Source organism: Myotis lucifugus, unplaced genomic scaffold (genome assembly GCF_000147115.1).
Source record: "Myotis lucifugus unplaced genomic scaffold, Myoluc2.0 scaffold_14, whole genome shotgun sequence".
Lineage (NCBI taxonomy): Eukaryota > Metazoa > Chordata > Mammalia > Chiroptera > Vespertilionidae > Myotis > Myotis lucifugus.
The window spans coordinates 10,789,115-10,804,525 of NW_005871062.1; the positions used below are offsets into that span (position 1 = coordinate 10,789,115).

Here is a 15,411-nt window from a genome sequence, read left to right on the forward strand (position 1 = left end):
AAGATCAGCCTTCATCATGAGTGACACAGTAACTATCGAGACCAGGAAGTTCATGACCAACAGATTACGTCAGCGGAAGCAAATGGTCATTGACGTCCTTCACTCTGGGAAGGCAACAGTATCCAAGACAGAAATTCGGGGAAAACTAGCCAAAATGTATAAGACTATACCTGATGTCATCTTTGTGTTTGGATTCAGAACCCACTTTGACGGTGGCAAGACCACTGGCTTTGGCATGATTTATGAATCCTTGCGTTACGCAAAGAAAAATGAACCCAAACGCAGACTTGCAAGACACGGCCTAGATGAGAAGAAGACCTCAAGAAAACAGAGAAAGGAACGCAAGAACAGAGTGAAGAACGTCAGGGGGACTGCAAAGGCCAATGTTGGTGCTGGCCAAAAGTGAGCTGGAGATGGAACAACAGAAGGAGTGAAGATTCTTCAGTGACTTTATCTGTGGTGATTGCGCAGATTTTTCATGAGAGGATTAATGAGCTAAACTTTCATGTGAAAAAAAATCTCTCTAGAAACTATGCGGTACCGTCAGTGCCCTCTGGCTTCACACCTGGTCACCTCCTTCCTGATCTCACTCCCAGTCTGGCTTCTTCTAAATTAGCCTCCACTGAGCAGCCTGTGCGATTTGTTTGAAATGCAGATGTGACTGTACCCTTCTTATGTTTGAAATCTTTCCATGGGTTCCATTGTCTTTAGAGTTATGTTAAGAACGCCTGGGCTGAAAATTTCTGGGTGATGCTGTGGCCCCATGTCCTGGGACCACACTCAGAAAACCCATGGCCCACAGGATGAAATCTAGCTCCTTAGCTTGACTAAAAGGCTCTTTGTGACTTAACTCCCACCTCTCTTTCAATCATTTTATCTTGGATTTTATGTTCTAAAAGAATTGTTCTTTAAAAAAAAAAGGAATTGTTCTTATCTTTAATATGTAGCTTACACATCTGACCCTCACCCCTTTGGCCCTAAATCAGAATCTTAGCCCCATATCAGAATTGCAGGCAGTAGTGATCAAGAATTTACAGTTTTAACTAGATCCACAGCTGATTCGAATGCTCAGGGGCCTTGGACTAACATGGAAAAACACTGCGTATTACATAGCAGCACCCTAATACTCAATATGTGATTTTACTCCTCCATGTTCCCTCAACCTAAAATATATCTTCTACCATTGATCACTTGTTCCACTAATAAATTCTTAAAGATTCAGCTCGACTCAAGCTTCTAGTCATCTGTGAATCTCTCTCTCTCTCTCTCTCTCTCTCTCTCTCTCTCTCTCTCTCACACACACACACACACACACACACACACACACACACTGCTGAAATCTGTTGTGATCCTTCTATTGGAAACATCTCTTTATATGTGCACCTTCCCTCTTGCTCTGGAACCTCACTGAGAGCAGAAAGCATATTTTGTTCCACCCCCACCTTCCCTCAGTCTGTGGCATACAGTGGTGTGTAGTCAATAAATGTCAAATACCTGGTTGTCAGTTCACCATGGATGAGGAAAGACACAGGCACCTTGGACAGAGGTAAGAAAGGTGGTTGGGAACCTCAGGGGAGTCCTGAGGCCAAATCAGAGAAGTCACTTGCTGTTCCCCCAGTGTGGCTGAGGTGTGGGCCTCCATCCTGGGTGCAGGTAGGTGGAGGTGGGGGCTGGCAGAAGCACAGCAGTCTGAAGCAGGTAGGATCCAGAGGGCAGGAGCCAGGGCCCAGCCTTTTCTTTCTGACTGCTCCCTCTAAGTTTCCAATCAAGGGCAGGCTCAGAATAACTTAATCAGAGCTACCATTTATTGAGTTTGTGCTATGTGCTCTATACTATGTTAGGCCTTTTATTTATAGTACTCATAGCTTCACAACTGCTTTGAGAGGTAAGCACTGTTACTCCCATTTTACAGATTAGGAAACTGAGGTGCAGAGAGGTCAAGAAATCTTGCTCAATGTCCACCCATGTGGGAATTGGTAGAATCCAGATTCAAATCCAGGCCAATCTGATTCCATTGCTCTTTCCTTGCTATTTTCATTGCTCTATAGCTGGGAAGTCTGATGGACTGGATCAGTAGACCTTCAGGTTTCCCAATGAAATCCGCAGGCCTAAACAATGCCTGAACACAAAGTTCAACAGTGGGGACAGGAGCTGTACTTTTGCAAGTCACAGACAGCAACACTTTTCTCCTTAGCTTATTCTAAGGTGGTGGTGGTGTGTGTGTGGGGGTGGGGGGTGGGGAGAGACGGATCATACTGCATGGCCCTCTGGTGGCCCCATTCATCTGAGACCCTGGGGGATCAGGTTGGGAAAATAGCTGTAAACTGGCAAAGGCAGAATTAGTTGATGGACAGGGGAAGTGAGAGTCATTGTTTTGCAGCCCAAATGGACAGCAATCACATGCAGAGACTGTTGGCCAGGGCTCAGGACTTAGGAGGTCAGGAGGCAGCCAAAACATCCTGCAGGATGGGGTAGTAGTTGAGGTCAGACTGACTATGGTGCCTGGAGCAGGAGAGACGGAGGGTCTTGAAACTCTTGAAAGGCACCTGGGAAAAGAGTCCCACAGACAAGCACTCACCCGGGCTGCCACTCTGACAGGCACAGCCTCTGATCCCACGTTCTCTTTAAGCATGGCAACCCATTATTTATCATTTTACTTTTCTCCACTTCACTTTTCTCATCTAAAAAATGAGAGGATTGAACTATAAAGTCTGTAATTCTTTATGTCTATTACCTCCCACCTAGAATTCAATTTTGCTCTTTAGGTGTCAGCCTGCATGATAAATAGGTGTTCTTTAGTGTGTCACATTTGGCTTTCTAGTTTCTGTACACTTAGCAATGATTTATAAAAAGTATTTTATTGCTGTCCAGCCAGCGTAGCCCAGTGGTTGAGTGTCGACCTATGAACCAGGAGGTCACAGTTCAATTCCCGGTCAGGGCACATGCCTGGGTTGTGGGCTCAATCCCTAGTGTGGGGCATGCAGGAGGCAGCCGATCAGTGATTCTCTCTCATCATTGATATTTCTATCTCTCTCCCTCTCCCTTCTTCTTTGAAATCAATAAAATATTTTAAAAATATTTTATTGTTGATAGTATTACAGATATCTCCCATTCCCCCCTTTTCCTCCTCCCAGTCCCTACCCGCCCCCCAGGTCTGTGGGCTATGCATATAAGTATATAAGTTTTGTGGTTTATCTCTTCTTGTCCCCTCAACCTCACATCAAGGTATGTTAGTCTGTTCCATGCCTCCATGCTTCATGTCTTATTTTGTTGGACAATTGATTTTGTTCACTAGATTCCACAAATAAGTGAGGTCATGTGATAGTCTCAGTGTGGCTTATTTCACTTAACATAATATTTTCCAAGTCCATTCATGCTGTCCCAAAGGGTAAGAGATCCTTCTTTTTTAATAGCTGCATAATATTCCATAGTGTAAATGTTCTATAGCTTTTTTATACATTAATCTACTGATAGGCACCTGGGCTGTTTCCAAATATTAGCTATCATAAATTATGCTGCTATGAACATAGGGGTGCACATATTCTTTCTGATTGGTGTTTTGGGTTTTTTTAGGATATATTCCCAGAAGTGGGATTCCTGGGTCAAATGGGAGTTCCATTTTTGATTTTTTGAGGAAACTCCATACTGTTTTCTACAGTGGCTGCACCAGTCTGCATTCCCACCAGCAGTGAACTAGTGTTCCCTTTTTTCCACATCCTTGCCAGCATGTGTTGTGTGTTGATTTTTTTAATGATAACCATTCTGACAGATGTGAGGTGATATCTCATTGTGGCTTTAATTTGCATTTCTTCAATGATTAGAGACTTTGAGCATGTTTTCATATGTCTCTTGACCATTTGTATGTCCTCTTTGGAGAAATATCTATTCAGGTCTTCTGCCAATGATTTTTGTTGTTGTTGTTTTGTTAATCCTCACCCAAGGATATTTTTTAAAAATATGTTTTTATTGATTTTAGAGAGGAAGGGAGGGGGAGAAGGAGAGAGAGAAACATCAATTAGAGAGGAAGGGAGAGGTAGAGGGAGAGGGAGAGAGAAACATCAATGATGAGAGAAAATCATTGATTGGCTGCCTCTTACATGCCCCCTACTGAGGATGGAGCCCAGAACTCGGGCATATGCCTTAACGGAATAGAACCGTGACCTCCTGGTTCGTAGGTCAAAACTCAACCACTGAGGCACACCAGCCGGACCCCTTCAATGCAGAAATATTAATGTTGGATTATAGAGTGCTGTACCATATCCTACTTGGGTGTTTGAAATACACAGCACATGCACAATTGTTACCTTTTTAGAACCTGAAAATATTTGAACTCCAAAACATTTGACTCCAAGGGTTTGTGGATCTGTAGTACTCATTTCATTGGGTAACTATAAGGATTAAATGCCACATATTAATAACTTAATAAATGTTGGTGACTAGTATTACTAGTATTACTGTGTCCTTTCTAAAGGCCCACTTTGTAGAAAGCTGAGTTGAGGAAGTGCCAAAATAATCACAGGTAGACTAATTTATGTAGGTGAATGTCAGGGCTCCTGATTTGAGCCTAGTTTGTATGCACTGGGTCTTGGTCATGCCTGGAGGACTGGTGATGGTCAGGGGAATACTTGACAGGGTTCTGGAAACTGAGGAGCCAACACCTTCTTGGAAAAACAATGCAGAGAGGGGAACAGGGGGCATTAAGGGATACAAGTTTAAGGGAAGACCAGGGGCTTGTGAAAGGAGAGATTCAGACTACAGCAGAGTATTTCTGCCTCCATACTGCAATTCCCATGGACTTCTGCCTGCAGAAGGGGACTGCAAGGCAAGAGCAAGTAACAACTGGTCCTGGCAACTCAGCATCCAGCTGGGAACATCTGCACTCCAGGATTCTGCCCTCCAGTGGCTTGGGCTCTGGGAGGGCAGGTGCTCCTGCAGAGAACACTGGGGTAGGACCGTAGGCCCACACCACCACAGCAGCACTTCTAGTGGACGTGGGTGTCCTTGCCACTTCTGGTCATCTACAGTGACTGGAGGGAGCCCAAGGCGTTTGAGGAAGAATAGTGAAGAGGAGGAGTCAGGAAAATACTGTTTAATGAACAATATTATGACTCTCTTTTTACTCCTAGCTGGTTGTGATCTGGGAAATTTAGGCTTCAGATAGAGAATAGAATAAACGAAAGAAAGGACAAGAAATGGTTGTAAAAAGTAAAGATCATGTTTGAGTTGTAATTAAGTTGCTCTCAAATCTGTCCTTTTCTGAACCTGGGGTGTCCAGCAAATCATGCCACAGCTCTTATGTACAGCGACACAGTGGGGTCTCTACTTTCCCAGGCAGCTAGTGGGAGTGATGGCCAATAGACAAAGACTCTCAAAATCATGAGGCAAGTGCTAGGAAGGGAAATTTTCCAGTTTCATTTGTATAACTCCCAAATAAAGCAGATGACATTTTCAAATGTGCTTTTCTTGGTCTAATGTTCATTTTTCTTTTTTTTTTTTTTTAGCACGATTAAGGGCAGATCAACTCATTGCAGCATAGTTAACGTTAATTTGAGATTATGTTAGCACTCTAAGTGCTTAATGATAAATGACTCATATGTCAGACTGTGACAAAAGGCTTCACTCTTCAAGTAAGAGATGTCTGGTTCTAGCACATTATTAATTTCTGAAGCTTAAATCCAGGATAAATGGATTTAGGAGGTTAATTCCTCTTCTATTATAATTCCTTGTAATAAATTTGGTCTCTTCTCTCCCTTCTTCCACTTCCACATATTGTCTCATATAGGAGAGAGAGAGAGAGAGAGAGAGAGAGAGAGAGAGAGAGAGAGAGAGAGAGAAGAAAAACACTATTTTTGCAATGAGAAGTTTCTTTTATATATATATATATATTGATTGATTGATTGATTTTTTTACAGAGAGGAAGGGAGAGGGATAGAGAGTTAGAAACATAGATGAGAAAGAAACATGGATCAGCTGCCTCTTGCACACCCCCTACTGGGGATGTGCCCGCAACCAAGGTACATGCCCTTGACTGGAATCGAACCTGGGACCCTTCAGTCCGCAGATCGACGCTCTATCTACTGAGCCAAACCAGTTAGGGCTGTAATGAGAAGTTTCTTCAAGAAGACTCATGTTTAGTCAAGAAGACTAATCCCAAGATTTTTTTTATACTATAATATAATTCAGGGAAGAACCAGTGCTTTATGCAAAGGGGTTTATTGGGGTGATTCAATCAATGAAGTATTCCTGAAGAGTCAGGCAGGCAAGACTTATGGGAAGGCTGAGGGGGTTGATGGCATGCAGGAGCAAGGACCTAACTCTGGGAGGGTATAGGAAACCACCCAGGACTGGCCTGACTGCACAGAAGGACTAGATTAAAAATAAGGTGAGGCTGGGGTATGGATGGGCCTGAGAGCCTCTGGTTTCCAGAGGCCAGAGAAGCTCCAGGCTGGAGCTTGCAGATGGGCATCTGCCTAGGTGCTCCAGAGCACAATGACCGTGGTGAGGGAGATGGCCATGAAGAGCAGGTAAAGGCGGAACAGCAGGGTGTCCATCATGTAGCTAAACTGCACCCACAAGCTGACCAAGTGCTGCTTCTGAGCCTCATCTTCCTGTTGGGTCCTTGTTGACTCAGGGCACCCATTTAACTCTGCCTCTTGGGGACCTGGCACCTTCCCCACCAATTCCACAGGCTCCTTCAGACCTAAGGAGAGACAGAGACCCAGACATGGGCTGCAAAGGTCATTTGAGGATGGAGAGGAACAGGGAAGGAGGCAGGAGCAGAGAAGTGGAGGTGTTGCAAGAGGAAGTGAGGACAGTGCTGACTTCGTTACCAGGCAGTTGGACGGGGGTGAGACGCAGGCCCTTGTTTCCCTTCTGGGGTGCAGTGAGACAGCGTTCCCTTGGGCTGGTGCAGTGCAGAAGCAGAGAACGGAGCCATCGGGGCATGGGTGGGGGCTGGGTGGTGACCAGGTGCAGCAGGTAGGTGATGAAGACGGTCTCCAGCAGGCTGAGCACCATCAGGGAGAGACACAGGGCAAAGTAGACACCTGGAGGGAAGGCAAGCCTATGTGAGAGCCAGTGGCAAGTCCCAGGACTTCTTGTTTCCTCTCTTCTTAAGGTACCCTTTTTAAAGATTACTTTTCACTCTGAACTGGTTCCACCGGTCTCTCTCCCCGCCCCATCCCCCCAACCTTGCTTTTACTCTCCTGAAAGAGGGAGGGGCCATACTGATGAGGGGGGTGCCATTGTCCGGGAGTAAGTTATTCATCATGAGCAGGAAGACGTTGTAGCCCAGCAGAAGGGTCATCTTGAAGGGGGCACGGCTCTCGCTTTCTGCTGGCAGGAAGAAGCTGAGGGCATCAATGGCCATCAGAAAACCACTGGGCACCAGAAGGTTTATGATGTAGAGGAAGGGCCTGCGCCTGATGGCCACCTGGTAAGGAGAGAGGTAGCAAGTGAAGAGTAGGCTGCGAGGCTGCCAAGCAAGTTAAGAGCAAGAGTTGAGATTTGACCTGGTCAGAGTGGCTCAGTGGTTGAGCGCGGACCCATGAATCAGGAGGCCACAGTTCAATTCCCAGTCAGGGCACATGCCCGGGTTACAGGAGGCAGCTGATCAATGATTCTCTGTCATCATTGAGGTTTCTATCTCTCTCTCCCTCTCCCTTCCTCTCTCTTTGAAAATGAATTAAAAAATGTTTTGGTTTTTTTTTAAAAAAGAGTTGAGATTTGTCCCAGCACAATCTGTCTAGTAAGGAAAAGTCACATTCACTGTCTCTTCAACAAAGTCATCTTCATCACTACAGCCTGCCTTCCCAGGGTTTGATTTTTCCATACTGGTTACTACTGAAACATATCTCATTCCTTCTTGGCTCAAAGTGTCAACTTTTCCCACTTACATTTTTGTCCCTATCAATGTGCTCTTAGCAAGATTGAGGAACCAGATTCTTAGATTATCATGTGCATTTTATCCTTGTTTTTCTGCTTGCTCTCCTCATCAAGGTTTAATACCTAGTGAATTTGCTAATAGAATTTAAGACCAATGGGAGGGAAAGTAAGACAGTGGCAGATTATTTTGGGGTCACTAGGATTTGGAATCATAATATCCCCAAGACAGTGTTTCATAACTTTCCCACCCTCTCTTTTTATTTTTAAAAAATTTTTATTGACTTTATTGGCTTGACATAAAATTATATAGGTTTCAGGTGTGCCATTCTACAGTCCATCATCTGTGTATTGTATTGGTTGTTCATCACCCCAAGTTAACTCTCCTTTCATCACCATTTACCCTCCCCCCCTTTACTCTCTTTTACCTCCCCTCTCCACTTTCCCTCTGGTAACCACCAAACTGTTGCCTGTGTCTTCCACCATCTCTTTTAAAAGGTGAACATAAAAATTCCAGCCCTCCAAAAAGTTCTGATGTCCCTCGGGGTGGGACGCTCACTCTCACTGCAATCACTGCCTTAGGAGCTTTGTTTCTTCGTCAGGGAGGATTTATTCCATCAATATTTGCTGAGTGCTAGATACTGGGCTAGGCACTGGAGATTTATCAGTAAAAAAAAGTGATAAAAATCTCTGCCCTCATAGAGTTTATTTTCTAGTGGGAGAGCTTATGCTCTAGTGAGGGACATAAGCTATGCATCTTAGGAGAAAATCACAACCGGGGCCCCTGAGCTCACATAGAAAGTGATTTGGTCGTACTGGCTGTCATCCACAGCCATCCTCATCATGGTCTGGCGGATATCCAGAAGTATCCACTCCCCCTTGTTCTGCATGAGGTTCTGTGATATGTTAGAAATCTCCTGCACATCCTTCTCCAGGCCCAGGACCATGGTCTCCACTGCAAAGAGATCCAGACAACTCAGCCTCCCCAAATGCTCCCAACCTCTTTGCCCAGACTGTTGGATTTCTTGCCACTTAGCTTCCACATCACTTTCAGTGAGATTCCCTCACTGTTCCCAGCTTTCGGTCCTCTCCTCTTCCAAAACCCTTTCTCTGCCTCTCAACAGACTACTGTATATGAGCCTCACTCACCTGTGTACAAGAAAGAGGTGAAGCTGAGCGTGCAGTTTTGTTCATCAAAGGGGAAATAGAAGATGTCCATGTTACAGATGCTGGTCACCTTCATTGGTTTATCATATCTGATCTTCCCCTGACTGGTGACATAAGCCATGAGCCCTGTAGGTGTTTGATCCACATCCATGCTGTACATGAGAAAGAGGAGGAGGTGGGTGCTGTGGGTTCCCCATTAGACGTGGCCTTCTTTCTCAGGTCCCCTCATTCCTGTACTCCAGCCCGCTTGTCTGGTTTCCCCCTTCTACCGATCTCCATGTTCTGGGGATTTTGTAAGCTCCTCAGTTCAGATTCTGCTCCTTTCTAAATTGAGTCTTTGGGTGGCCCCTATGGACTACATTATGCTCCTCTGTGGAGATATGGTTTCCTTCTTGCCTTTTTCATCCCTGGTACTCACAACTCATTGATGAAGATATCTGGAAGCCACAGGTTCTCAGTTGCTATGCTGAGCTTACTGATGCCCCCACATTCCTCTGGGTTCCACCTGATGAATGGATTGTACCAGATCTAAAGGAAACCAGGACATGGGCAAATGGGATGGGAACTAGTTTTAGTCTTGCTCTATCTCCTGCACTTTACATTCCTTTTTCCACTTTCCCACCCCCTCTCTAGTGAAGCTGTCACAATGTCACTAACAAAGCCTTACTTACGTCCACTTCTTTCTCAGAGCTTTCAAGGAAGACCTTGAGCTTGGCTTTGGATTCCGTTGGGTGGAGCCATTTAAATCTTGGCTTCCATGACCTTGGTTTATTCTACCTTCTCCCTGTGCCCCATCTCTTCCCTCCTAAACTGGCAGAATAGTCAGGAAGCTTTGTGCTTTCATTGTTGGTCTTGCTCTGTTTGAACTTTCTAATTCATGGGTATTCTCGGCTTAATACATTGTAATCTGCAAAGTTGGACCAAGGAGTAGAAAAAGGAAGGTACTATAATAAAGAGGAAGCTTAGACTATCATACCAGATTTAGCCACAGGAATGATGTCATCAGTTGAAGCTGTGCATCCTGGAAAGACAATTTTCATCCGGGATCATTAGATCTATGAAGTCAGGTCCAATGCCACCACTCACCTCCTACTCATTTCCAAGGCTGTTCTGTGTGGCAATTAGGATTTTTCAATCGTAAGCCACTGAGAAATGTAGGTTAAATAATCCAGGGCACATGGGAAACATAAGTAAAAAAAGCAGTATGAGGCCATTGGAATTATGTTTCTTGTGGAGTATTCCAAAAAGGGACAGACTTAACCTGCAGTAATATTGTATGTCATGTCCCTCTACCCATAGTAGAATGAGCTCTTAATTTTACAAAATACAATCAGGAGACCCACAACTTACCACTAGATTATTGCAGTGTTGGGTCAGGACTTACCACTTCCAGGATGGCAGACAGGGTGAAGGAGATGTTGACTTGAGTGGGAATGCTGTAGTTGATGACTGGACGAAAGGCCTTTCTGTCAAATACTGCTTGGAAGGCAGCAGGATCCACCCCATTCTGGTCAAACCCTGAGCAATTGATGGTAAAAATGTCGGCTCTTCCTATAGAGACCAGAGACTCTGTGAGAGAAGTGCCAGGGCTGGGGCCTGGGAGTGTTTCTGCACAGTGAGAAAATAGGAGGCATGGGAGAAGCATATGAGCTCCTCCTTCCTGAGCAGGGAACATGGGCTGAGCTAGTAGGCAAATGGTGGAAGTTGATGAGGTGAGCTGAGTCAGGGCTCCATCCTTAATTTCATTGTTTCTGTCTCCATGCAAAACTTATCCAAAGGTGCATGCAAACTCAGCCCTGACCACTGCTTTTCGGTGTCCTGCTATGTTCTTAACAATCTCACCACCAACCTTTTCACCTTCACGCAATGTCCTTCCATTGCTCATCTCTGTCCTTGAGCCATCTGGGTGATGTCAGTGACAAATTTTGCAACCACAGTTCTCTTCCTCACTATATTAATAAGGCATAGATGATGATAAATTAACGAAAAGGGGAGTAATCAGATAAGTAGTGTGAGATCAGGCACATTCAGGGTGGTATGGCCTTACACACTGTTGGCATCAGGTAGGTAGTATGAGATATGCAGGACCTTAAGGAAGGAACCCAATTTTTCAATTTAATGAATATTTAAATGAGTTTCTACTATGTGCTGTGATTGTTCTCTTCTAAAACTCAGTAGTCATCACCACTGAGACTACCTTTGTATTTTTTGTTAATCCTCACCTGAGGATATTTTTTCCATTGATTTTTGGAGAGAAAGAAAGAGGGAGGAAGAGAGAGAGACTTTTGAGAGAGACACATTGATTGGTTGCTTCCAGCATGGGGGGATTGAATCTGCAACCCAGGTATGTGCCCTTGATTGAGGATCAAACCCAAGACCGTTTGGTGTGAGGACCGTCACTCTAATCACCGGCCAGGGCACCACTAAGACTATCTTTTTTAAAAAATATATATTTTTTTTATTGATTTCAGAGAGGAAGGAAGAGGAAGAAAGAGATTGAAACATTAATGATAAGAGAGAGTATCATTGATTGGCTGCCTCCTGCACTCCCCACACTGAGGATTGAGCCTGCAACCCAGGCATGTGCCCTGACCGGGAATTGGACCATGACCTCCAGGTTCATAGGTCAATGCTCAACCACTGAGCCACCCTGCCTGGGCTGAGACTATCATAAAGAGAGTTCCTTGATACCAATCTTATACCCAACCCCTTCCTAGTCATACTTTGTGGAATAGAAACAGAGAATGATGTGGTAACATCTATATTTATTTATCTCTGATGTTGTACTATTCCTGGTTGCTCATTTTCAATAATGAACAGAAAAAATACTCTAGACTGGGGAAAATTATACTGGAAAAGTTTCCCTCTTCATGATGTCTTATTCACATTCTTTCCCTTAGCTTCCTTCCTGTTCCATTTCATTTGTTTCAAGAGAGCTAAAAAGGAATTCTCTTCTTAACATTACCTGATATCCAGAAACCATGGGGATGGATTATATGCTTGGAAAGAAAAAGACACAGGGAAGAAGAGGCCAATCGAAGCAGGCGAGTGATGAAGTAGCTAAAGAGAAGAGTGAGCTAACTTTTAGGATCCTAGAAAGAGGTACAAAGCTGTCAGTGTTATAAGTTTCTGTTTTTACCAAAATGAATATCCAATCATTGGCTGCCTTGGAATAACAAGAATTAGCCTGGTTTCTCTGTTCCCCAAAAGCTATATGTCTGCTTTGCTCCTGCCCTTGTCCCATCTTACCTTGAAGCAGCAGGTGGAGAATGAGGCAGAAGAGGAATCCCTCCCCATGGAGCCAACCTCTTTCCATCCTCCTCTTCTTGGCTCTTCTCTGGAGACAGTGGTGATGTTGACCTTAAAAGACCAGAGGCCACACCTTGAGCCCTAGCTTTGAATAATACAGGTGTCGGGTGGCATTAGCCACCCCTCTAACAAGCACCCTTAGTGCTAAAAGAATGTCATGGAGGACTACCCACCCTGAGACCTAATTGGACCTGAATCTAGTCTCCAAAATTAATCTGGGAAATCAGTTTGGAGAGGAGGAAGCAAAAATATTTGGTCACTGGAGAAGTGCCAATGACTTCCTCATACTGTGGAGTCACTTTGGCATACAATGCATCCCACAGAAGAAACACAATGACCGCCACTGTCTTCAAGTGACACATGCACTTATTTTAACCCTCTTGCCATCTTTAAAAAAAAAGGGGGGGGGGTCTCCTTGTTTTTATAACCAACTTTAGACTCTAAGGTTTTAAACATGACTCCAGTACTGACAGGTCTTAACTTTTGATTTTTTTGAGTGTATCAAAAACAATGTGGACCCAGGTCTACTGGATGGAGGGAGTGATCAGTGGGGTAGAGGGGAGGTGGCAGAAGTAATATTGTTTTTAGTAGAAGTTGACTTATGAGGTTATGAGCGATCAGCCTGCAATTTTATGTTGTTTTGGGCAGTGCCAAAGTTTTAATGAAATTAGTTGTTGCCCTGCCAGTGTGGCTCAGTGGTTGAGCATCAACCTATGAACCAGGAGGTCAAGGTTTGATTCCCAGTCAGGGCACATGCCTGGGTTGCGGGCTCGATCCCCAATAGGGGGAATGCAGGAGGCAGCTGATCAATGAATCTCATCATTGATGTTTCCATCTCTCTCTCTGTCCCTTCCTCTCTGAAATCAATAAAAATATATTTTAAAAAAGAAATTAGTTGTCAACATTTGGGAGATTTCACATAAAAACTGTGTTTCCGGATTCATTTGAAAAATATACAATAAATAAACAATACTGGGCTCACGTTTCTGCTTGACAACAATATGCCAAAGCTAAGAAACAGTTAAGCCCTTTGGTGGAGCAATCACAGTTTGTCACCAACTGTTGTCTTGTTCCTGACCAGCTCCCCTCCTTCATGTTATCTGCTTGGCCTCTATAGGTGTTTGAGTTGGTTTTGACTGTTAAGATTGATTTTATTGTGTGATTCTTTAAAACAAAAAAAATCTTTTTTTTATTGAGGAAAAGAGAGATAGAAACATCAATGATGAGAGAGAATCATTGATTGGCTGCCTCCTGCAAGCCCCACAGTGGGGATCGAGCCCGCAACTTGGGCATGTGTCCTGACCAGGAATTGAACTGTGACCTCCTGGTTCATAGGTCAATGCTCAACCACTGAGCCACACTGGCCGGGCTTGTGTGATTCTTAAAGAGCCTCGAGAAGTAATTTCAAAATACCATTTCATGCCTAGGTGATCAGAGGTCTCGTCAGATTTAGAATGTGCAAATATTTGGTTCATAGAGGAAAGCAGACATGGTATAGTTAAGTGGCCAAAATAATCAGTGGTTTAACCTGTTTTCTCTAGAATTATTTCTGTTAGGGAAGACTCCAGAGAGGGTAATCAGTGGCTTGGAGAACAAAGGGAGAGCAGTGGCATCAATGAAGAAGCTTCAGACTGAGCTGGTATGGCAGTAAGATGGGTCTAAGACCAAATCCTGTTTCTGCTGGGATGATTTCACTTTCTCTCAGCCTCAGATTCCTTATCTCTAAAATTTGGAGGATGCTCCAGCCGGCGTGGTTCAGTGGTTGAGCGTCGACCTATGAACCAGGAGGTCACGGTTGCGGCTTGATCCTCAGTGTGGGGCATGCAGGAGGCAGCTGATCAATGATTCTCTCTCATCATTGATGTTTTTATCTCTCTCTCCCTCCTCCTTCCTCTCTGAAATCAATAATTTAAAAAAAAAGTAATTGTTAAAAATAAATAAATAAATACAAATAAATAAAATCGGATGAAACCTATCTTGCAGGAGTGTTATGAGGTTAGAGATAATGTATGTCTAGTGCCTTCCATCCTGAGCAATTAACAATTTGAAGCAGAAATAATGGCAGTAACAGTTGTTACTGTTATCCTGGCTCATCTGAGATTGCTTGGGTCACTTCAGCCGGAATGGAATCTTCTGGACTTAAGCTGTCAGTTTGACTGAAGCCACCCTGTTCTTATGAGCCCTTTTCAGTCAGCCTCACTCAAGTAGGTACTGATAAGGTTCATCCCTCTGCTCTTCACAGCAGGCGTTCCCTTCTCTTTGTTATTTCACATTCAAATAAGTCTGAGAAATACTGAATTAAACGAGGCTAAATAGGGTTTTTTTTTGTGTGTGTGCTTTTGGTTTTTATTTTTTGGTTAATCCTCAACAGAGGATATTTTTTCCATTGATTTGTAAAAATATATATATTTTTACTGATTTCAGAGAGATAGAAACATCAATGATGAGAGAGAATCATTGATCGGCTGCCTCCTGCACGTCCCCAACTGGGGACCAAGCCCACAAGCCAAGCATGATCCCTTGACCAGAATTGAACCCAGGACCCTTCAATCATGGGCCGACGCTCTATCCACTGAACCAAACTGGCTAGGTCTAACTAAATAGGCTTTATTTCTCAGAGTATTTATCTAAAATTTGTTTATGTGAATTGAATACCATATACATAATTTTCCACTTAGTTGACTTTGAAAATTTCTGCTTCTCAGAATATCTTGCAGGACTAGCACTCCATTGATTATTTGGGGAAAAAATTGCGTTAGTTAAATAGAATAAATCCAGAAGAAAATAAAATTACTACAATTTTGAAAAAATTGTCTTAAACTTACTACAGATAGAATATAGCATGCAAGTTGCATATGTATAAATAAATAACTAAAAAATAGATAAGTATTTTATTATTATTACTAGAGGCCTGATGCACAAAAAAATCATGCAAGAGTAGGCCTTCCTTCCCCCAACTGCTGGCACTAGCTCCCCTCCGGCACCCGGGACCCAGGCTGCTTTGCTCTGGCCACCACTGCCAGGCACCCGGACCGGACCGGGGGCTGCTTCGTT

General features: G+C 43.9%; 1 protein-coding gene and 1 pseudogene across 1 annotated transcript; one reads left to right on the plus strand and one right to left on the minus strand.

The window, feature by feature from the left end:
• Positions 1-16: 16 nt before the first annotated feature.
• LOC102421033 lies at positions 17-406 on the plus strand (annotated as a pseudogene).
• A 6,064-nt stretch (positions 407-6,470) lies between these two features.
• LOC102421327 (5-hydroxytryptamine receptor 3C) lies at positions 6,471-12,364 on the minus strand. Its single transcript, XM_006084861.3, has 9 exons — positions 12,298-12,364; positions 10,433-10,599; positions 10,025-10,069; positions 9,467-9,576; positions 9,031-9,200; positions 8,676-8,836; positions 7,228-7,432; positions 6,831-7,046; positions 6,471-6,700 (listed from the first exon to the last, which is right to left on the minus strand). Exons 1-9 carry the CDS (start codon positions 12,362-12,364, stop codon positions 6,471-6,473), a joined length of 1,371 nt encoding a protein of 456 aa, XP_006084923.1.
• Positions 12,365-15,411: the final 3,047 nt, after the last annotated feature.